The sequence below is a fragment of the Pimephales promelas genome, chromosome 19 (genome assembly GCF_988280905.1).
Source record: "Pimephales promelas chromosome 19, fPimPro1.hap1.1, whole genome shotgun sequence".
Lineage (NCBI taxonomy): Eukaryota > Metazoa > Chordata > Actinopteri > Cypriniformes > Leuciscidae > Pimephales > Pimephales promelas.
In genome coordinates this window covers 13106209-13131445 of record NC_142787.1, presented here as the reverse complement: position 1 = coordinate 13131445, position 25237 = coordinate 13106209, and the positions used below count along the sequence as shown (strand labels likewise).

Genomic DNA, 25237 nt, shown 5'->3' with positions numbered 1-25237 from the left:
TAGAAGGCCTGTTACTATAAACACTGTCTGTCTGTCTGTCTGTCTATCTATCTATCTATCTATCTATCTATCTATCTATCTATCTATCTATCTATCTATCTATCTATCTATCTATCTATCTATCTATCTATCTATCTATCTATCTATCTATCTATCTATCTATCTATCTATCTATCTATCTATCTATCTATCTATCTATCTAACTATCTGTCTGTCTCTGTCTGTCTGTCTATCTATCTATCTAGCTACTGTATCTACTGTATCTATCTAATCTATTAGTCTGTCTATTCACTGAAGACACAATACAATATATATACACACTGAACAAAATTATAAACACAGCACTTTTGTTTTTGCCCCCATTTTTCATGAGCTGAACTCAAATATTGACTCAAACATTTCTCTCAATTATGGTTCACAAATCGGTCTAAATCTGTGTTAGTGAGCACTTCTCCTTTGCCGAGATAATCCATCCACCTCACAGGTGTGGAATATTTTGATATCTCTTATTAGACATCATGATTATTGCACAGGTGTGCCTTAGGCCTGCCACAATAAAATGCAAGTGGGAGGGGGGGGCGGGGATCTGGTGTGGTCCTCTTCAATGACTGTGTGAAGTTGCCTTATATTGGCAGGACCTGGAACACGCCGTCATATACGTCGATCCAGAGCATCCCAAACATACTCAATGGGTGACGTCCCGTGAGTATGCAGGCCATGCAAGAACTCGGATGTTTTCAGCTTCCAGGAATTGTGTACAGATCCTCCAACATGGGTTCGTGGATTATCATGCTGCAACATGAGGTGATGGTCGTGGATGAATGGCTCAACATTGGGCCTCAGGATCTCGTCACGGTATCTCTGTGCATTCAAAAAGGCCATCAATAAAATGCACTGTTCATTGTCCATAATATACGCCTATACCATAACCCCATCGCCATCATGGGTCACCGCTCACCCATACGGCGCCATACACCTTGTCTACCATCTGCCCTGTACAGTGAAAACCAGGATTCATCTGTAAAGAGAAGACTGAAGAGAACACCTCTCCAAAGTGCAAGACGCCATTGAATGTGAGCATTTGCCCACTCAAGTCGGTTACGACGACGAACTTCAGTCAGGTCGAGACCTCGATGAGGACGAGCATGCAGATGAGCTTCCCTGAGACGGTTTCTGACAGTTTGTGGAGAAATCGTTTGGTTATGCAATCCGATTGTTGCAGGAGCTTTCCGAGTGGCTGGTCTCAGACCATGTTGGAGATGAAGATGTTGGATGTGGAGGTTCTGGGCTGGTGTGGTTACACGTGGTCTGCAGTTGTGAGGGCGGTTGGATGTACTGCCAAATTCTCTGAAATGCCTTTGGAGATGGCTCAGTTCGATTAATTTCATGGGCAACAGCTCTGGTGGACATTCCTGCAGTCAGCATGCATTTGTACGCTCCCTCAAAACTTGGGACATCTGTAGCCTTTTATTGTGGCTAGCCTAAGGCACATCTGTGCAATAATCATGATGTCTAATCAGCATCTTGATATGTCATACCTGTGAAGTGGATGGATTATCTCAGCAAAGGAGAAGTGCTCACTAACACAGATTTAGACAGATTTATGAACAATATTTGAGAGAAACAGGCCTTTTGTGTACATAAGTCTTAGATCTTGAGTTCAGCTCATGAAAAATGGGGGCAAAAACAAAAGTGTTGCGTTTATAAATTTGTTTAGTGTGTATATATATTAGGGGTGGCACGGTACATGAAAAAACACCCGAACCGTTCGGTTCGCTTGTCTCGGTTCGGAGCGCGTGTGCGTCTCACGGTTCGACGCATGCGCAATGTAACCTCGTGCCCGTATGTGACGTGTGCTTTCTTTTCGCGCGACATAAACTTGTTCGACTTGGACCGACGCTGCACAGAGCGATCGGTGAATAACATCAAACTAGCGCGAGTCGGCTCCGTATGCATTCATCACTTTCGCGGTATTTGATGTCATTACCGATCGCTCTGTGCAGCGCCGGTTCAAGTTAATAAACAAGCCAGTAAAAGTGGAGTATGGAGCGCTGCAGGTCACGGCACGCGGAGAAATGGCAAGTGGGAGAGATGAGGGAGTTGGAGGACGCGCCAGCGTCGTATAAGTCTATGGTATAAGTCCGGTGTGTGGGAACATTTTGGATTTCATGTTATGATATTTTAATTTAACTACAGTGGCACTTTATGTATAGATAAGAGCTTCAGTCATACGTTTCCAAACCCTGCACTTTAATTTTAAGCGGAAAAAAGTACCCTCACATTTTGGGAATAGAAGCATTGTTGATACTGTTTTTGTGTTGAGGTTGAACTTAAATTTCACTTTATGTTTATGGCCTTTGCTATTGCTATAGCTTAATTATCTATAGGCAATGAGGTTTCATGTATATTGACATTTAAAAGACAGTGTTTTAAGAGTTGCTCTCTTTTTCTTTTAAAAGATAGAATTTTGGTAAGAGCTACAAAAGTTAGCAGTTGATACATGAAAGTTAATTTCTTTGTGTAAATAAGATTTATGTGATAAAAATGTACAAGTTCTTGTAGAGATAGTGATACACATTCTCCTTTTTTTTTTGCCAAATAAACAAAAAGCATGTCAATTTCTTCTCTCTTGCTGTATCTAAATCTCACCATAGCTTTCCTCTGAGATAGTCCCAAAATGTGCTTAAAGTCAAAGAGTCAAATTCAGTTTGTGCATGATTGCATGAATATAATATATATTTTTTTAATACTGTATCCTAAAGTGTGGATAATTAAGCTATATATCACATGCTGAAGTACATTTCTGGAGTGTTAAAGATTAAAAGAAAAAATAACAAGAACCGTACAGAACCGAAAACCGTGACCCTAAAACCGTGATACAAACCGAACCGTGGGTTTTGTGAACCGTGCCACCCCTAATATATATATATATATATATATATTATTTATATATATATATATATATATGAAGAGTTCAGATGCAAAAGCCTCTAAATGCCATTTGAAATTTTCTTCTTTAATGATGATTTTTATCAAACTTGTATATTTAAGTTCAGTAATTTCACTTAAATGGCAATGATAATTACCTATTAATTGATAAAAATCATCATTAAAGATGAAAATTTCAAATGGCATTTAGAGGCTTTTGCATCTGAACTCTTCATATATTGACCGCTTGATTAACGTTGTGCAACTTCAGTATCACATGTGCACACGGAACGCACATGTAGGAAACCTCATGAATAGGGTTGGGTATCGGGAATCGAGTATCGATTGGAACCGAGACTAACTTTTCGTTTTTCCCGGAATCGTTCAAAAGTTAAAATTTCGATTCCTAGTTTTGATATTCACAGTCCGCCGAGTGGAAGAAGAAACCGCTGAACAACACCAACGAAGAAGCGTCTACCGGAAGTGTTGGCATAACCACTCGAGTCGAACATGAGTAGCTTACGTCGGCGATCCAAAGTGTGGCTTCACTTTTCTAAAAATAATGAAATCTCGGCAAAATGCAAAATTTGTGACAAAAGGAGTATTTTTACAGAAGGAGTATTTCCTTCAGAAAGGATTATTTCCTTCAGAAAGGCCGTTGGTTAGCAAGGTTAGCTAAACTTTTTTGACCCTGCCTCTTAAAAGAATCGGAATCGAGAATCGTTAGGAAGCGGAATCGAAACAAGGAATCGGAATCAGAATCGTTCAAATTCAAACGATACCCAACCCTACTCATGAATTATGGCCGTTTCACCCCTTATTTACACCGCTAGCGTGAGCGGCGAGCAGGAGTGTTTTTGCTGCGCTGCTCACGATCAATTGCATCAAAAGTGAAAGCACACTTTTGATGAAAAAAAAAGGATTTAAAAGTGCTTAAAATGCACAGAATTGAACTGGAGTAAGCTATGTCAGAAAAGAAAATGTACCCATTTAAACTTGTTTTTATTATTGAGTTTGAGTAAAAGTATATAGTGTTTTATAAATATATATATATATAGAAAATAAATGTATTCATTTAGCTGATACCTGTTTCTCTTTACCTGTTTCTCTCAAACATAAATATTTGTTATTGAAAATAAAAAAGTTGTTAGAAAAAAAATTGGAATTGGCTAAAATTGGTATCGGCAGGTCAAACTCATTGGAATTCGGATATCGGCCTAGAAAATTGTAATCGGTGCATCTCTATGTTCAGCGTTGTGCCTGGACGCGTTCATATTTTGGGCGAACGTGAACTGAACGTACTGTAATACTGCCTGATGAACGTTACTGTGAACGCGTTCATTCTGGTGTCTGTGAACGCACGCTCTCTCAGTTTGACTTCGTATAATAGGGTGCCAGATTTCTATAGAGCCTTTCAAGCGAAAACCCCGCTAAAACACACGTAAACAGGCCTTAATATGTAGTGAAAAAACACCCAATCTGGCAACGCCAGCTGCTGACGTCGACAAAGCAGCGCGCGAGGAGGCGATGTATGACCATTTAAACGGATTTTATGATGAGGTCTGTAATGATGGGAAAAATCGTACATTTCTGTGCAAACTGCCTGTCGATAATTGTTGTCTGTGGTTGTGTATGGGCTGTGGCAATAATAATAATAAAAAAGCTCGCAACATATGGAAAAAAAAACTATAAACTGAACTAGTTCATTTATTGAAGTATGAACTATGAACTGAACTAGTTCATTTTAAAATGTGTGAACTGAACTGTGAACTAGTTCATGTAGAAAGTGAACTTTTCCAACACTGTCTATGTTATACTTTATTTTACACTAGAGTGAAATTACACTCTTATATGAAGACAAAAAAACAAAACATTATAGCAAACAGACAGAGGATGATAAAGAGAAAATTTATGTTAGTTTTAGATATTGAAATTTTTATTATTAGGTCTCTCCCTCTGAATTTAATACCTACTGTATGCTCTTAAGCTGTAATGTGTGTGTATTTTCAAAATGTATGAATACGTTATTTTTTTTAGCAATAACTGAAGAGACAAAGTGAGGAAGAGTCCAGATTTGAATATGTTATTGCATTGCATGCTATGAAAAAAAGCAGAAAACAGTGTGCATGTGTGGAAAAAAAATGAGAGAACTCTTGAATCATGCTAAGATCTTACTCTTTATCAGCTGTAAACAACTATCCATCCATCCAGTTTTTGAAGTATATTCTGCTCCATGAGAGATAGAGACCAAGAGATAGATATTTTAGTCATTAAATATTTGTTTAGTTCTATTTAAATCTCACTTGAAATTGGATATAATGTTATGGTCTATATTAAAAGTGCAGTATATTTTGAAACGCATCATGATGAATATAAATGTAACAGATATGTAAGCCTTGTAATTTACAAAAAAAAATTGACATAATTGACAGCAAATGGGATTGGTTCTCATTCGTCACCAATTATTTTTTTTAAATTTTGACAAAATATCACGAGCGTCTCAATTGTGTCACGCACAACAAGCTGTCACATGATTGCGGAAAGTCTTAAAATATTGCCTACAAGTTCTATGGACGGCTTTTATAGAGCTTTTTTGGTATGGAAAAAAGAAGCTCAGACATTCTATCCAACACACATCCATCTGTGTTTCATGGAAGAAAGAAAATAATGACATGAGAGTGAGCAAATAATCAAATTTGTGTCAATTTTGAGCAAAAACTTCTAAGACAGCGGACAGTCAAAAATACTGAATAAAGCTTTACTTCTACATTCTTAAAAATAAAGGTTTTCGCAGGGATTCCATAAAAGAACCATGTTGGGTTCCTCAAAGAACCTTTCAGTGAACAATTCTATTCTATCTTCAATTTAATTTAGAACCTTTTAACACTATAAAGAACCTTCTGAGCAATGGAAACAGTCCAAGGAACCATCAATGCCAATAAAGAGCCTTTATTTTTAATAATTTAAACTTCAGTCTGATTCCTGCGTCTTCTGCTGCATGTCTCCCCTTCACCTCCCTCCTTCCCTCTATCTCACGCTCAGTCTTTGCATGCTGAAGAAGCTTTGAGGAGACATTCTGTGTGTGTGTGTGCGCGTGTACAAGGCTGTGTTTTCTGTTTGTAATCTATTTTCCCCTACACGCACTTAAAAACCTAGTTTCTGCACTGAATTCCTAGCTTGGATCTCTGGCGAACACAAACACACACAGACATGTTTTTTTTGCTGCAGTCTATGTAAATTATTCACTTTCTACTGTGCAGTTAGACGCCCCACTGAAACCACACGCTGCGACATGAACACATGCAGAAATACCACATACTATAGTATTTTCAAAAATACTCAAATCCCTAGTGCAACCAATACATCATTAACGGTTACAGGTAAAAGAGAAGAAAAAGCAGAACACTTTTAACCTTTAACACACACACACACACATTCAGTTGTGTTCGGTTGAAGGTCATCTTTAAAAGCTCTGCCTGAACTCCTCTGGGGTCTGAGCATGCAGTGACCCTGTAACCTTAATGCTTTTATCATATGGCATTATGGGTAATGTCTGGGTCTTATGTGGGGGTTAGTTTGTCTCACACATATACACACATAAACAGTAGTGAAGGGGAAACTTCCTAGACACAGTCGGCTAAGCTACTTGTAGTCAAAGTTAAATTACAGTCAAGCTACTGCTATAAAAAACAGTCAACAGGCTACAAATAAAAAAAAAAACGAACTAAAAAGTAACTTAAATTCAGTAAGAAATGCTGCTTATAGCCCATTTTGATTTGTGATATTAAAGGGATACTCCACTTTTTTGGAAATACTCTCATTTTACTACTCCCCCAGAGTTAAACTGTTGAGTTTTACCATTTTCGAATCCATTCAGCCGATCTCCGCTTCTGACGGTACCACTTTTAGCATAGCTTAGCATGCATCATTGAAGTGCACAAGACCATTAGCATTTCTCCCAAAAAAATTACCAAAGTGTTTCGATATTTTTCCTATTTAAAACTTGAATCTTCTGTAGTTACATCGTGCACTAAGACAGACGGAAAATGTAAAGTTGCGATTTTCTAGGCTGATATGACTAGGAACTATACTCCCATTCCTGCGTAATAATCAGGGAACTTCACTGCCGTACCATGAGTGCAGCATGCTGGACTCATTTAATGGTAATGGTAATTTAATGGTAATAATATTTCACAATATTACTGTTTTTACTGTATTTTTGATCAAATAATATAGTAGTGAGCAGAATATATATATATATATATATATATATATATATATATATATTCTTAAAAATAAAGAAATATATACGGAAATTGAGAAATATATATATATATATACACTGTTCTCAATACTGTTTGCAATTTACATTACAATTACAATGCAGCATTTGTTAGTCTTAACACATATGCTATGCAACTTACTCTATTTGAATGCAAATGCTTCTTGCATAAAAGCATTTGCATAAAGTGTCTTTTACTTGCAGTTCTCTTTCAGTTCAATTAGAGAATCCACAATTAGCTAGTCGTCAACATTGCGGTTTCCTGAATAAAACACAGGCATTTGAGGGAAACTCTATCGCACCCCTTGAGTACTGAGACGTTACCAAGCCACACGTCACGCACTGAATACACACCTCTTAAAAATGGAGTTAAATAAGTAACAGTTTGAAACTATGTTGAATGGGAAAATGTGGATAGATAGATGGAAAGATGGGAATGAGTGTGGCTGGAGGAGGAGAGGAACGAGCCAGAGTTGGAATGAGTGGGAGTAGGAAGGAATCGCGGAGGGAATACCACTCTCACTGAAGCGTGACTGAGGAGCAAAGCAGACAGAACGAGTGTGTGTGTGTGTGTGTGAGAGAGAGAGAGAGACTGTGAAAAGCAGTGCTACTGTAGAATGTATTGATTTTTGTAGAAGGAAACACAAACTAATGATTAAATCAAAACAGTGTGATTATAATTGAGATGAACTAACATTTTAGGCTGTTATTGAAACTAGTACTGTAATTGAAAACTAAAACTTTAAAAAAAATGGTTATTAAAATAATGCTGAAACAAAAAAAAGTGAAATATTGCTTCTGCAACTAATTATATTAAGTATAAAAGTACTAAAATAGCTAAAAATGAAAGTTAAACTGAACTAAACTTAATGAAAACTTAGTAATAAAAGCTATAGTTCAAAATTTTTGGGGTTAGGATAAGGGTTTGGTTGAGTTGCATGTAATTATGCAAAATGTATAGTTGAAGAGTTCAGATGCAAAAGCCTCTAAATGCCATTTGAAATTTTCTTCTTTAATGATGATTTTTATCAAAATTGTATATTTAAGTTTAGTAATTTCACTTAAATAACAATAAATAGGTAATTATCATTGCCATTTAAGTGAAATCACTGAACTTAAATATACAAGCTTGATAAAAATGATCATTCTAGAAGAAAATTTCAAATGGCACTTAGAGGCTTTTGCATCTGAACTCTTCAGTTATTATTACAGTAACTACATGTAACATGTAATAAGGACACTAAATAAAGTGTTACCAATACTAAAAAAGGAATAAAATAACACTGATGGAAGACATAAGAGAAAGACACAGAAGAGCTGTACATGCAAATACATTTACGATACTCAAATTAAACTATAATTTCCAATTACAGAAAACACAGATAGAATCAGACTTGCAACATTTCACATGCTATTATTTTGAAATACAGCTAATTATAATAAAGCAATGTACTGAAAACGCCTTAAACTTGAAGATCATTGACATGATTTATGAATCACTTTTCTCTTTGAAGACATCGCCAGAGGAAGGTTGTGTGAGTTTTAAAGCTTCAACATGTGGGCAGAGCTTAGAAAAAGGGTCCATCGAATCTAATAGAAATTTACTATAGAGTAGCTTTGCGTAAAGCTGCAACACAACAATCACACAGCAAACAAATAAATGATTTGTTTTTCACAAGAAAAGGGTCAGTTTACTGATTTCACCAACTGCTCTTTATATACCTTCATCTTTTTCTGCTGTGTCTCAGAGGGAATGAATCGCTCATAATAAATTGCAGGGAATGCGTGTGAGTGAGAAACAGAGATGTGGTGGTGCTCTGTCATCTAATGAACCGAGGAGGAAAAAGAAGAGACGGAGAAAATCAGAGAATGAGAGAGTTCCTGGCTTCTGCCGAGTCTCAGTGCGGATTCATGTTTGTTTTGTTTGTTTGATTTGCTCATCGTAAAACCGCTCACATAATCCATAACTCACAGAGACACTAAGAGAAAGACAGTCAGAGCGACAGTGACAGCTCCAATTACTATTTGATTCTCTAGTTTTTTACAAAACCTAAACACGCGTCCAAAGAACCTATAAAGAAACTTCATGAACTTTTTTATCATCGTACCTGTCCTGAATCCAGTCGATTGTAGGGAGGATGAAGGCCATAGGCCATAATTATTGAAAGGGGTGGTTTTTCAGTTTAAATAGTGTGTAATGTTGCTGTTGGTGCATGAACAGTATCGCTGAAAGTTCAATGTAAGCAGAGATATCGTTTTTTAAAAAATCAGGAAGTTTAATACCTACAAAAACGACTCGAATGGGACTACAACGGGTTTTATACGTCACTAACACATACAGTTACATCAACCCTCCCTCCGGAATATGCAAAAAAGGACTTGGCCTTATTTCTGTGGCTCGTCGAGTGTGTTTATGTTCACGCAGCTGTCAGATCTTCTGTGTTCGAGCTTCCCACGGACGCTGTACTTCGTCAACAATGGATACAATTAATGTTTGATTATGTTCCTGAAAATGACGATCGTAATCTAGCTCTCTGTGCTGCGCATTTTATGGAAGACAGCTTCCAGAATCTCCACGAATTCAACACCGGATTCAACAAGAAACTGTTACTAAAACATGAAGCAGTTCCGACTTTAAAACCAGAGGCAGCAGTTGTTGGGCTTGGGCCACAACCTGTAAGTAAGACTTAAAGGAGAACTCCTGCACAAAATGAACCTTTGGTCTAATTACACATTGGTACATAGTCAACCGTTCCCTGAGATTTGTTTTCATTATTATCGAATGTAAAGAGTTTTATCTCTGTTTTAAGTGTTTAGCTTATAACGCTAGTAAATGGGGCATAGAGTAATGAAGATAGAAATCGCTAGTTTATACCACTAACAAGGCTCAAAATAGCCCCACACTAACACAGTAACATAATGAGGGTCCCTGCATGCAAAACGAAGCATTGAGAACTTTGTAAGTGTACAGGCCGTTTGATAAGAAGATATTTTATAAAGACAGTTCACTTCGTCTATACAGGCAGGAGCCATCTTGGAAAACAGTCTCAAGCAGTCGAAACACGAACGCAGAGACAAGTTCTGGCTCGTTCACATCTCACCAGCGCACTTGGTTCGGCGTTCGTGGTTCGACAGCTTTTAGAGATAAAACTCTTTACATTCGCTTATCATGAAAACAAATCTCAGAGAACGGTTGACTAAGTACCAATGTGTTATTAGACCAAAGGTTCATTTTGCCCCGGAGTTCTCATTTAATAATTTTAAATGTATTTGCATATATAATTTCAGACTTAATGTTTTAGTTTTATCAAATGCCAGCGCTGGCTTTATAGCCACTTAGTTATGCTATTTCTTGTCTATGACAAATGCGTACAAACATTTTGGACCTGAATTTTGTATATGTACTAATGTTGTAAATATATATTTCATGTACATACTTTGACGTTATTTTTCGATTTGATCAAGAACGTAAACCAATTCCAACGCTGTTTGTGTATATAACGTTAGTAGCTAGTCAGTTCAATGCTACCGTGTAAAACAAACGCGTATAAAGTTAATATAATATAGGCAAATTACCATTCAGAAACGTTTTTCTACGAGCCGTATTCGTATTCGTATTCTACGAGCTGATTCTGGCTCATACCAGAGACTGATACTGCAGTATCGACACCATTATGTACATTTGACAGGAACAACACATGCAACTTTCGCCCGTAAAGGTAATGGGCGTTAAGTATCCGGACAACGTGCACTACTCAGTTTAGCCAATCACCACACACCAACCCAAACTAACTAATCTGAGCCCACTGCCTGTTTCTGAGGGAGTGGCTTCATAGACTCAGGAAGTCAAACGGTTGTTCAAATGAGGAGAAAGCGGCTTACAATAAAGGTGAAATTTATGAAAAATAAGACTTTAAAAAAAAGAAAAACTACAAATACATGTTATATTGCAATAAATATATTGCAAATCTATCCCCACAAACAAAATTATGCAAAGAAAAAAAGCTGTAAACCACCCCTTTGAACAGGATTCTTGTGGTCATGGAAAACGTGGAAATGACAGGGAGTTTTAATATTATGATTTGCAGACCTGAAAAAAAATCTTAGGAAAAAATAAATTATTCAAAAGCCATAGGAATTTCTGTTATGAACTTACATTTTTCTAGTTACACTCTGCTATAAAATATTCAGTCAGATAGAAATTGCTCTTTTTGAATGTAAAAAAAATTGTAGAAATACGTTAAAAAAACGTAGTAATGGAATTTCAAAGGAGTGTAAACTGTGTGCCTGAGCTTGGAGTCTGGATGTGGAGAATGAAGGTCAAGTTCATCCTCCAATCGCAATTGAAACATCTATTTTTACTGACTTTATTGAAGTAACCATTCATTTAAATGACTGAATCAACTAGTGGCTACATTTCAAAAAGCGACATTTTATTTGAACAGTTTATTGAACCTTGCATCCACGTTTTTATTTATATTTGATAGATCAGGCTTTTATGGCTCATATAGTTTGATTTGGTGAGAAAATGGAAGAGGAAAAACGCTTCAATTTTATTCCGAGGCACAAAACTGAGCAATAAATATGCAATTTGGTGCGGATGCTGATATTTAAATGGGAGTGAGATGAAAAATTCTTGTAATGGAAATCAATGAGATCTGTAATAGTATAGACTACTCATGTAAAATGCATTTAAATATCAGTCGTTATTGTATATCTGCCAATAATATGTCTTAGTAAGATATTTGCTTTAGTTTTATGATCAAGGCTCTGTAGTTTAAAAACATATAACGCAATAATGATTGAGAGATGAAGAAATAAACCCTTCTCAAAAAGCCTGATCATATTTAAGACTCACATTTAAACATGAAATTACTTTATAAAAACCAGTTCACAAAAAAAAAAGACCTAATTATACTAAAGGCCTTTTAACTTGATAAAAAAAGTCGAAAATGTGTGAGATTTTGATAATCTATATCAATCAAACCACCGTAGACATGTAGTAGATTGTGTGCAACAGGTTTTTCAGCAAAGTTTGCTAATGGTGATCATTCAGAGGCCTTAGAAGAGTGCATATCAAAGTATGACACATAGGCTTTATAAGGTTAAAGTGCACGGGTGTGTGTTTTACATTCGGAGCTGATATGAAGAAAATCTGAGAGTGTGAGCGCAGCATTTGTAGAGGAGGTGAGGGCCAGCAGATGGTGGGAGTAATTCTGCTGTCCCAGCTGCTCCTATAGGACACTACAGAAGCATCCTTATCCCAGCAGGACCCCTGCTCAGGGGACAACCGCACATTAAACCCACACACACACCACACAGAGAAAACGGCTAACTCATAGTCTGTTCAGAATGACTCTCGCGACGCTTAAAGAGGTCATAACATGGACAACACTCATTTATCCATCACATATGCATATTCATTTATCATTGTTTTGGTTTCTGCGTTCGTTAAAGCACCAGATCACATGCTTTTCTAAACAATTAGAGAATAAAAACTTCTTTGTAAAGCTTTTAAAAGGCTCAGACGTCATGTATGGCATTAGACTGTTCAACCCTTTTCGGCAATAAACCCTAATTGTAGCTTTTTATTTTTGAAAGTGCACATTGACGCGCACGGTAAGGTCTGATAAATGAAGTAACACACGTCTCACTACAGACAGCTTAGGTCAGACCATTTCAGTACACACTACACCGCATGGTGGAAGAGCAATGGTTTCGGAGAACGAGGTTAAAGAAGATGGAGGGAAAGAGAAAGAGGGGGAGAAATGTTCACAGGCAGTGGGAAAGAAAAAGCGAGAAAAAAAGAGTGTGAGAGAGATAGATGAGGGTTGGCTCAAGGTACAGGATGATGTTGTGAATATTTGATGCTGATGGATCCATGTTCACTCCAGCGGAACAAACTGGATTGAAGCTCGATAGTAACAGACACACACACACACACACACGCACTGTTCTGCTCAGGTGGAAAAGTCTCATTTAGGTTCAGGGCCATTTGGTCTTACACAAACGCTCATTTCTGCTTTACTGGGCCCAATCTACAGCAGCACACCTGTGTTCATTACTCTGGATGCCTTTCCACCTGCCAACACACACTCACACCTGTATTTATGTCTCTGAAAGCGCTCGGCCCTGCTTGAGCGCAACTTATAAAGGTGGTTTGAAATGATTTGACTGGCCTTCATACCGTATTCATTCATTTCTTGATGACTTTGGCACATTAAATCAATTAAAACCACAGTCAAAAACTGTCTCAAATACTTTTTCCCTGTCTTTTTTCTTGTATAAAAAAATGGTGTGATAAAAATAAGTTATTCAGATGCAAATTAACATGCACATTAATATATATATATATATATTTATAAAATCACATTTATGTTCACATCCAAATAAAAAACTTGACATTAGAATTTAAATCAAATTCACATAAACCAGTGTCATTATTGTTACTGTAGCTAAAACTAATATTGTTTTAGTTAATTGAAATGTAGTAAAATGTAAAAATACATAACATAATATAAAACAATAAGTTTAAGTTGAAAAACCAAAATTACATATAGAAATACAAAAATGTACAAAATTACAAAAACACATAACAAAATTGCTGAAACTTAAACTGAAATTAAAATGAAAAATAAAATAAAAAGCTAATTCTAAAATATTATTAAATACTATAATAGTATATAAATAATATTGATATAACACTGACATATATATTCACTGACATACATATATATATATACATGTATATACATACATATATTATATATATATCAGTCCCTCCAGAAAAACGCGATTATGCGATCGCTGAATTCAATGCAAAATCAGCCAAAGTCCGCATATTTATGCGGGGGCCGCATTTTTTCAAATACGCCGCACTTTCGTCGCATAAATTGCCGATTTCCGTGCAAAATATGCGGGGTTTGCATAATTTCATAATCCTCGCATTTTCGTTGCAAAAAAAAGTCACATGTATCTTAGCAGAAAGTTGAAAAATGTTGCGTTTGCTTCACATAAGAGCAGCCATTTCCCCCTGTTTCCATGGGAACGTTATGAAGTGACGCAATTACGCGACGCCAGACAGACTCGCGGAGGCGATTGACATCTCACAAATCGAACTCGTATAACTGTCTGTCGAACGTTCTACTGTCACATCGTTACTTAATAAACAACATAAGATAAAAGAAGTAGCATCAAACAGAAATTACCCGCACACATGGGGTGTTTGAGGCGCACATATAACACTGCAGAGAGTTCAACAGGGAGCGTGCAGCTCTTAAAGGGGCCACACCTTATTTACACTCTTACAGTCTGAAATAAAACAAGATGAGATATTAAATATTCCCAGCACTTTCTATGATGTAGTATGCTTGTTTATCAAAGGAAGTAATAAGAAATGACTCTTATATTAACAGGATGTTGGGGGAATCACTTTTTTCTCTTTTTCATCAAACCGCAATTTTTGCAAGTTCCCTCAATTTTTGCAAATTCCAGCAATTTCATCGCATAAAATTGCATAAATATCCCACATATTCCATGGCATTTTTAAAGAAAACTGGCCGCATAATCGATCAATTTTTGCCCGCAACAATCACAAAAAAAAACTCCGCGTTTTTCTGAAGGGCTGAATACTATTATGGTAAATGTTAAATATAAATCGCAAATTTTTTCACAAATTTTTGGAAATTACCACCACAAAATCAGTCATTTTGATCGCAAAAATCACAAAAAAAAATCGTGAAATCCTGGAGGGACTGATATATATATATAATATATATATATATATATATATACAGTATATATATATATATACATACATACATACATATATATATATATATGAAGAGTTCAGATGCAAAAGCCTCTAAATGCCATTTGAAATTTTCTTCTTTAATGATGATTTTTGTCAAACTTGTATATTTAAGTTCAGTAATTTCACTTAAATAACAATTAATAGGTAATTATCATTGCCATTTAAGTGAAATCACTGAACTTAAATATACAAGCTTGATAAAAATCATCATTAAAGAAGAGAATTTCAAATGGCATTTAGAGGCTTTTGCATCTGAACTCTTCATATATATTTTCACTGACATAAATATTAAAATTCACATTAACCAATCATTATTGTTAACTAAAAGTACAATTTTAAATATAGTTTTTGTTAATTGAATTGAAGCTGAAATAATACAAATTATGGTAAATATTAGGGTGGAAAAAAAAAATTTGCCTTGGCAAATAACTTGGATAAAGAACTAATACTAAACTTTGAACTTAACTGAAAATATCAAAATAAAATCTAATTCTAAATATTATGAAATACTATAATAGCATTTTATAAAATAAAATAACACTGACATTAATATTAAAATCAAAATTCATGTTCAAATTCACTAACATTAAAAATTTAATTCACATTCAAATTGCACATCAAATCATTCAGATGGACTGTATTACAGTACAGCTAAAGCAGTGGCGTGTAAAAAGCTCGACCAAAAAAAGGACGTATGTCAAATAATGTTTCTCCATCTTTCTGTCGTTCAGGTGTAAGTGTAATCTCCACGCGTCTCAGTGTGTGTATGTGGATGGCAACTTACAGTGTCAGTGTGAACACAACACGACCGGACAGGACTGTCAGCGCTGCAAAAAAGGATTCAAAGCCAAGACCTGGAAATCAGGATCATATTTACCAACACCCAACGGATCCCCCAACTCCTGTGAGTAAAGTACACACACTGACAAATGCAACATATACATGGGTTGGACAATGAAACTGAAACAGACCTCAGTAATGTATTAGTATGGTGTAGGTAGGGTCTCATTTAGTGCCAAATACTGCATCAGTTCATCTACATCAAGTCCGTTTCTGACTCGCTCCTCCAAAATACCCCAAAGTGGCTCAAAAATATTTACATCTGGTGACTGTGCAGGCCATGGGAGATGTTCAGCTTCACTTTCATGTTCATCACACCATTCTGACACAAGTGTTGCTGTGTGTATTGGTGCATTTTCATGCTGATACACGGCACTGCCTTCAGGGTACAATGTTTGAAGCATTAGGTGCACAAGCTCCCTCCTCCAGAACGGTTTGGTAGTTCTTGGCAGTGACGCACACATCAAGCACAGTGGGGAATGCCATGATATTACAGCCCAAACCATCACTGACCCACCCCGCGCTTCACTCCGGGCAGAAACAGTCCAGGTGTTGAGACTCTTTGGGGCTTCTCCACACCGTAACTCCCACGGAGGGACAGTGAAGGGGGACTCATTAGTGCCCAAGATTTCCTCTACTGGCACCATTGAAACCGACTTTGATCATTGAAACAAGTGATCAAAGGGTTGGCAATAGCGGCTGTCACTTTTGTGGAAAAATCCTGATCGATTTTTGAGACATTAGTGTTCATCGAATCAATTGTTAAATTGATTTCCATGTCTAAAGACGTTTTCATTTTTTCATGGACATCCATGGACAACTAACAGGCATTGGGACGAATGCAAAGAGGGCGCTTGAGACGCGCATAAGTCAGCACTATTTCTGATGATTTATTGGCGTGAAGTTTCATGCACAAACGAGTGTAACATTCGCGGAAAACAAGCCGAGTGGACTGCCATAACATCAATGAAAAACATAACTGCAGGCTTCAACATGGCTGCGTTTATGACTACAATTATTATTTCGATTATTTTAAGGTCAAACAGTTTTCGCCTACGTAGCCTATTATAGCCCTTAACTCTGTATGAATACCGGCAGAATTCACATTTTTGTTGCAAAAAGAAAGTATAGATTGCTGTTATGCGTGTTTGCAGTTGCTGTGTGACGTGTGTCATGACGAGCTGAACGCGATCTGATGGAAGGCCGTTAAAATCGATTCCCTATTTTCCTTTTCGATACTTGTGTTGGTTTGTCCGATCGATTGTGCAATCGATTTTCGAATGTAAAGTGACAGCCCTAATAGCAGCCCGACCATGAACATTGACTCTGTGGAGCTCCTGACGAACAGTTTTGAAAGAAAAACAAGTTGCGCATTTAATGGGCTCTATGCACGGCGGTATTTCCGGTGAAGGTGTAAGGATGCTCGATAACTTCCACCGATCGTAGAGTCCAATGCAATACCGATTTATATTGAATTTTAAACTCCATGGTTATACTAAAGAAACGTTAGTCACAAAAACAGACAAAACAGACATACCTCGTTGTGTTTATGCTTCTTTTTAAAATTATATTAAATAAACATAACTATATATAAAATTACATCTAAACGTATGAAAGTTTCGTTTCAACAACATGACATCATGACTTGGCGTGTTATCTAAACGCATATTGAGTGATTCCGCGTGCATATAAACGCCGTTAAATGTCAGAGCGAAACGAAGCAAAATGTAGATCTACATCTGGGGAGCGATCTTTTTTTTTCCTAGGATGGTAGGGGAACATTCATAAATGATATTAACCCCAGTGACGGGTAGGTTTAGGGACGGAGTTGGGGTAGGTTATATATTTATATATACAGTAATAACGTTAAATCAACGGCGTTCATAAACACGCTGAAAAGCGATTATGTGTGTTGATAGCACGCCAAAAATGGAAATATGAATTGGTGTGTCATACACGCGCAATTTCATGAGATCAGTCTGGTTTCAAAGATGGGAGAACAGTAAATTTTGAAGACTGTACCATAATCCCGTTTTCCTCGGTTTTCCTCCATTTTAAATCTCCCCAACCGGAAACTGAAGAGCATCCTTGCTTCAAATGCGGAACTTGTGCGTGCATATACCCCATTCTGCTGTGAGTTGGATGGCTGTGGTTTGGATACAACCCGGGTTAGTACCTGGCCATCCCTGTCAGACAAGCTTCCTCTGTCTAGACCTGTGTCTATTGGATGTGGTGAGTCCTTTGTGAGGGTACAGTATGCCCACATTACATTGGATACTCTCGATACACCACAAAGACTTGCTGTCCTGGTCACAGATCAGCCAGTGAGATGCACACCAACAATTTGGCATCTTTTGAACTCTGATATGTCCTCCATTATGTTGTGTGGATTGCAATGGTAAATGGACTGCATTTATATAACGCTTTCACAGACCCAATTGCCACCACAGCACTTTACATTATGGCTCACATTCACCCATTCATACACTCATTCATACACCAACGGCGGTGTCAGCCATGCAAGGCGCCATCCAGCTCGTCGGGAGCACTCATGGACACCTCGACACTTGGTCAGGTGGAACCGGGGATTGAACCACCAAGCTTCCGGTTTGTAGAACAACCTACATGAACCTGCTAATTCAATCTTCACGCTCGACTCTTACCGATGTTAATCAGTGAAGATTGGCCACACATAAATCGATGTGAAACACTGTTGGTCAGGGTTTCATTGACATTGTCCAACCCCTGTAGATACTGTTCCACTCATACAAACTTATTACTACTACTAATAATAATAAATCCTTACATTTATAAAGCACTTTCTCTGCAGCACAGTCTCATATAACTGACGCTTTTGACCATACGTCAACATCCGCCCTTTTAGGGTACCCTTAAACGTCGGTTAGATGACGTTATCTAATCCTAACCCTACCCCAGACCTAAACCTACCCCGTCACCTAAAGGTAAAGCGTCAGTTGGATGACGCCCCTGGATCGCCATCTAACCGACGTTTAAGGGTAAAATGGCGGATGTTGACGTATGGGCAAAAGCGTCAGTTGTAAGACATCTTGGGATGAGACTGTGTTATTCTCTGGACTCAAATCGCTTTACATATAAAAGGGGGAATCTCCTCAACCAGCACCAATGTGCAGCATCACCTGGATGATGCGACGGTGGCCATATTGCACTAGAACGCCCACCACACACCAGCTAACTGGTGGAGAGGAGACTGAGTGATGAACCAGTCAGTATATGGGGAGGGTCCAACACATTCTCATCCAAAGACGTCATCTAACTGACGCGTTTGACCATACGTCAACATCAAACATTTTAGGGTACCCTTTAACGACAGTTAGATGACGCTATCCTAGTGCGTCATCTAACTGATGCTTTACCTTTAGCGTCAGTTAGGTGACGGGGTAGGTTTAGGTCTGGGGTAGGGTAGCGTCATCTAACTGATATTAAAGGGTAAACGTTGAAGCGTCAGTTAGATGACGTCTTGGGATGAGAACGGGCTTGAGGATCAGGAGGCCATGATGATTGATAGAAGCCAATGGGCAAATTCGTCCAGCATGCCAGGGTTACACCCCTTCTCTTTCAGGACATCCTGGGATGTTTAATTATCACAGAAAGTCAGGACCTTCAGTTTAACGTCTCATCCCAAAAATGGATTATAATTAAAAAAAAAACATTAATTATAGGTTCTTGATTCTAGTTGCTGTTGTCAATGCAAGTTTTGTGAATACAAGTTTTGTGAATGCAATCAATTGCATTAAGTGTGCGAATGTCAGGTACACACAATAATCCGATTTGAGCAAGATAATACTCTATTCTACTATAAAAAGGACTTAATTATCTCCAAAATCTTACAGGTCTCGCTTATCTAAGCCCGTCATACTGAAATTTCCTCATTATTTTCTGGGTTCAGAATTCCTCGACCAAAATTCCTTTGAGCTTCAGAGATCTTTACACTCCGACACACACACACACACACACACACAGAGAATCCAGATGGACGGTTATCCACCAGCCTGGATCTGATTTATCCCTGAAAATGTGGACAAAACGACCAGGAGGGACTGAAATGAGAGATAAACCAAAAGCAAGACAAAGAAAAAAATGTGGATAAGGGCAGAGTGATAGAATGAGAAAAAGAGATAAAAGCAAAATGAACACGAATTTCATTTTTCCTCCCTTCTGTACAGTATCCAAAGGGAGATCCTTTGGAACACAACATCCCTCCATTTTACCAGCAGCACTCATGATGAAATAATAATCTAGGGCATCACACGCACACACACACTCACAGATGAATTCAGCAGACTGCAGATCTCGACTCACTTCACTTACACACCAGAGCGCTGCAGAGCCTTTTAGACTTCACAGACCTGTCAGCTCACAGTAAGATCAAGACTGCTGGTGTGGCGGCCCAATTCCCAGAGAACAGAAGAGAAGCGCGCAGACGCACACCGCCACACACTCCACCAGAATCACACATGCACAGGTTCCACTGTGGAGAAAGCATCCCAAATCTGCACTAATCACTGTCTGAACAGGAACCACTAGAATGATATTTAGAAGTATATCTTTATTGTTATATTTATCTGGCCTTAATACACTAGCTCTGTTCCAAAACCTAGTGAGCTGCCTACCCAGATAGCAAAAAAGTTACAGAATGCGTGAATGCATTGCAATTAACAGTCATTAAAATAGCGGTTTGATTATTTTTATAATTTAATTTATGCATATATTTATTTAATATACTGTATGTTTATAAAATCTTATTTTTCATGGAAGGCTGCAGTGTTTATTATGAATGAACGTGTTTCATGTGTAGAGGCCTATTTTTAAATTATGCTGCATTTGGCCAATTTTGGGGGGTAAAACACGACAAAATATTGAATGCCTGAATGCATTGCAACATAGCATCTGATCAAAATTGCTGTTTGATTATTTGTATAATTTATTTAATATCTGCATATTTCATTTAATCTTTAAATTCACATACACATTAACATAAAAATGTATATTAATGTGTACATTCAAATTTGCATCCAAATTCACAACTAGCGATGTTATTGTTAACTTAAACTAGTTAAAACAATTGTTCATCATTTTTCATGTTAGTTCACAATCCATTAGCTGATGCTAACAGAATAACTTTTGATTTAAAAAAATATTAGTAAGTCTTGAAATGAACAATAACTATGATTAATAAAGGCTATAGAAGTATTTATTATCAATAGTTCATGTTAACTAATGTAGTTGACTAATTTTAACAAATTAGATGTTATTGTAAAGTACTTTGATACATTTTCTTTTCTACTTAAAACTGATAGGAGTACTAGCCAAATTAAAGGTCCCGAATTATACCCCTTTTCACAAGATGTAAAATAATTCTCTTATGTCCCCAGAATGTGTATGTGAAGTTTCCGCTCAAAATATCCAACAGATCATTTTTTAAAAGTTTAAATTGTCATTTTTTTGGGGCTCAGAAAAATGCGCTGTTTTAGTGTGTGCCCTTTAAATGCAAATAAGCTGCTGCTGCCGGCACAGGGGGCGGAGCTTCATGAACTCGCGCTCAGTCTCTCAGGAGGACAAGTTCATCACAGAATGATGATAATATCAGAAACTCTCAGTAATGGTGTTCATTTCGAGTCGGACAATAATGCCTACAGAGTCAGAGTGCTGTATAGAGATGGAACAGGTATAGTTTAGTAGTTTAATTACGGTTATTATAACGTATTTGTCATCTGCTTGTATGTATCCATTATTTATTAATAGCCTACAAGCCTGTTTCGGACCAGGTCCGAATGATGATCAAACATATACTGATGAGTTTAATAAAGTTTGTTGTACATCACACAAAAGATGACGCGACAGTTTTACTTCAGAAAATCACCATAAGAGCCGAGTAAACACAGTAAGTTATAAGAAGTGCGCAAGTCGAGGGAGCATTCCTGTGGGCGGACGTTAGTCAAAAAAACTGTTCTACTGACGTCATTAAAGAAGGAAGTAGAACAGGCCGTTCGATGTAGGCTACTTCTGTTAAATAAAATATCTCGCTTGGCATTGAACTTTGAGCTTTATAATTTTACAGATATTATTTATACTCTAACAACAACATTACACACTAACTAAAGTTTGAAACATGGGATCACGAAGAACGGGACTTTAAATAATCGATAATTGTTTTTACACTTTTGCGCGAAATAATATGACAAGTAGAACGAGAACTATATAGATGAAAGTATATTAGTGTCAATCAGCGGACGAAATCGTTCTGTTTATTCTAAGTGGACGCTTCGGTTTGCTCGTCTGTCGCTTTAAATGCTCAAGCTCATTAAAGCAGGATGGATTCTGATTGGCTGTCAATGTTTTATCGTTCATCGGCTGGACAAAACTATTTTGATTCCAAATGATATCATTCCGTCATAAGTGTGGTGTGGGCTCTGCTATTCTTTTACATTTAGAATGATTTTTATATTTTTTTATGGTTATAATACGCTGATTTCACACAGCCGTTATTTTGAAATCGAAAGTTAGGCTCCGTTGGGAAGTAAACCAGAAGTGCCAACTTTAATCACAAGAGACACGCGAATGCGTTGGCGTATTGTTGTGTTCAATGTAGAAATGAGTTATTCTAAAAATGTACACACATTTCTTTCAGACTTTAGACTATATACAGTGAAATTCATTTAGAAACAAACAATTATTTATATATATATAATTCAGAAAGTAAAAAAGAACTATATACATATCCTAAATTGGATATTAAAATCCACTTGTGTAAATGGTGGCAGCAGCTTCAGGTTTGGTTTCACTGTTGTTTATCTTTAATTCCGGGGTTCTTCCCACCGGAGCCTCACTTTCGACTTGCGGCTGCATGAAATCAGCATAGTATAAGCTTGGATGTTATTTACAGTGCGTCTAGCAACGTCTGTGATGCAGAATGTTCCAGATCAGTCACTCATGATGTTCCATTTCAGTTCAGATGCTGGCTTAGGCGGCAGCTGTCTATGTGGAAAACAACTGACTAGGTTTTGGAACAAAGCTACTGACACTCTCTCTCTCTCTCTCTCTCTCTCTCTCTCAGGTTCTCAGACGCTGGTTGGCTCTTCTTCTGGTTCCAGTAAGTACAGAACCTTCAAGAAACGAGAGGATGGTTCTTTCATCCTCTCGCTCTCTGATATGTCAGTCATCCCTCACTCTCTCTTTCTTCATTGTCTCTGTGCTCCATCCCTCGTTATGTCTTTTTCATTTTTCATGGGCCGCCCGTCCCGTGGCTTTCATCATCGTCAAATCACAGAATCTAGCCGCAATTCAGCCTAACATCAGAGAGCAGGGGGAAGAAAGATGAAGGGAGATACAGAGGAAGGAACATAGAGAGACACAGGGAAGATGAAGTGATTCCTTAAAGGTTCAAAGAGAATAAGAGAAATTAGACATTTACTCTGAGGACACGCCTACATCATTACGTGCACTAAACACACACACACACACAATCTCAGCCAACATCTAAGAAGGGATTTCCCAGAAAACAACAGTACAGCTGGTGGTTTGCTCTCAGAAACACCCCTGCAGAAATTCACCATGATAACCGTAATTCCCCCCCCCCAAATCACAATAGTTACTGGAGTTATTGTTACAGTAAAACTGTGGTAAGTTGGTCTTATAAAACTAAAATGTCGATCAGAAATGCTGGGATGTTTCAACCCATGTTTGGGTCAAATATAGATGAACCCAACCATTGGTTTAAATTAACCTGTTTAATTTAAACTAACAGTTGGGCTCGTCTAGCCTGGCTCCGCCCTCCGACGTACGCTCGATTTTCATTTTCCTTCAGTACGTCGTCTGGGTTTGCGGGATGTTTGCGGGTTTTCTCTGCCCAATTTTTACCTGTCCAATCAGCAAGCAGAGGGAGTGGCTGGGAACGATGATGTTGAGGTTGTGCGCTAGTTTGAGTTGTATTTCAGTAGCGGCGGCGGAGAAAGATGCGAGCGAAGCCATTCGGGCCGTTGTGGCAACGCTGCCGAATATCCAGAAGTTAAAGCCGGAGCAAGAACAATCTTTGCTGAGTTTTGTTGGTGGCCATGATGTTGTGGCCCTCCTCCCTATGGGGTTCGGGAAAAGTTTGATTTGAAGTTGATTGATCTGGGCAGATCCAATAGTTATAAACTTCCCAGTGAGTTCCCACCTTCAAGCAAGTTAGCTTGTCAATTAAGATTGGCCAGACTCTCTGCATAAATGAAATGTATGAGAGTCTGGTAGGACCAGGCTAGGGCTTGTCTATATTTGACCCAAACATAGGTTGAAACCAGCAGTTTTAGAGTGAAAATAAAGTTTTTGTTAATTGAAATAAAAATAAAATATTAGATGAAAAACTTCTACTTCTACTTATTTTATTTCAGTTAGTTAAGGCACTAAACTTAATAAAAAAGCTAAATATAAAAAATAAAAACAAAATTACATACTAAAAGTAACATCAGAATGAAAACTGAAAATACATATTAAAAAAAGGCTAAATTAAAATATAGTATAAAAGTGTACAACTCATACAAAAAAAAAAACAATGGGATATTTTATCTATTATCTATTATTTATATTCTAGCTATGTATGCTTAATTGTACATATAAACTCTATTTTAATAATTTAAAAGCTTAATTTATGAAAATATAATTTTACAGTAAAAAAAAGCACAAATGATTTGTTGTCAGTACAGTAAGATGTTAAAAAGAAAATTTAAATTTACAGAAAATTACAGAACAAAAACAAACAAATAAAAAAAAGAAAGCTTACTATGTTTATAGTGGTTTTACATTAGTAACAATAACTATAACTAACTAGGATTTATTTACAGGAACTATGATATAAAAAATGTTTCTAAGCGACCATTGGTTTGTTTGTGTGTTTGTTTGTGTGTGTATGTGAAAGTATCTAGTACTATTTCAAACACATTTTAAAGATTTTCGAAGCTTAACTCCAGAATGGTTTACAAAATACATGCAATTTAACTCAGTCAGAAAGTTCTCAAACTGGCTTGATTTATGCGTTGTGGCGGAGCATTTTTCACGGAATGCTGAGTAGATCCTGTAACGCCGTCTAATTTTAAAGCTGTCTGTGTTCCTGTGGAAAAGCACTTAGTGGAAGTGGAGCTCGGGACTCGGACTCTTGACTTTGTAACGTCGTAAAGCTTTAAACTGCCTTCCAGCGACATGACGCTGGTGCATCTGAACTGCCATTCAGGAAAATGAAGTGTGGGAATCAACAGGAAATGATGTCACTGGAGCCACATTAGAATTTAGAATGCAATCCATATTTATTTAAATATTATAAAAAACACACTCTCAAATTCACTGTGACGTGGCGGAAT

At 37.3% G+C, this 25237-nt stretch overlaps 1 protein-coding gene across 2 annotated transcripts in view; it reads left to right on the top strand.

Moving 5' to 3' along the window:
* ntng2b (netrin g2b) overlaps positions 1–25237 on the top strand; it is an 80244-nt gene that overhangs the window by 32732 nt on the left and 22275 nt on the right. For both annotated transcript variants that reach the window (XM_039661030.2, XM_089123526.1), the window contains exons 4-5: positions 15755–15927; positions 22960–22995. In XM_039661030.2, coding sequence (XP_039516964.2) covers positions 15755–15927; positions 22960–22995 — 209 coding nt within the window. The remainder of the gene's footprint in view (positions 1–15754; positions 15928–22959; positions 22996–25237) is intronic.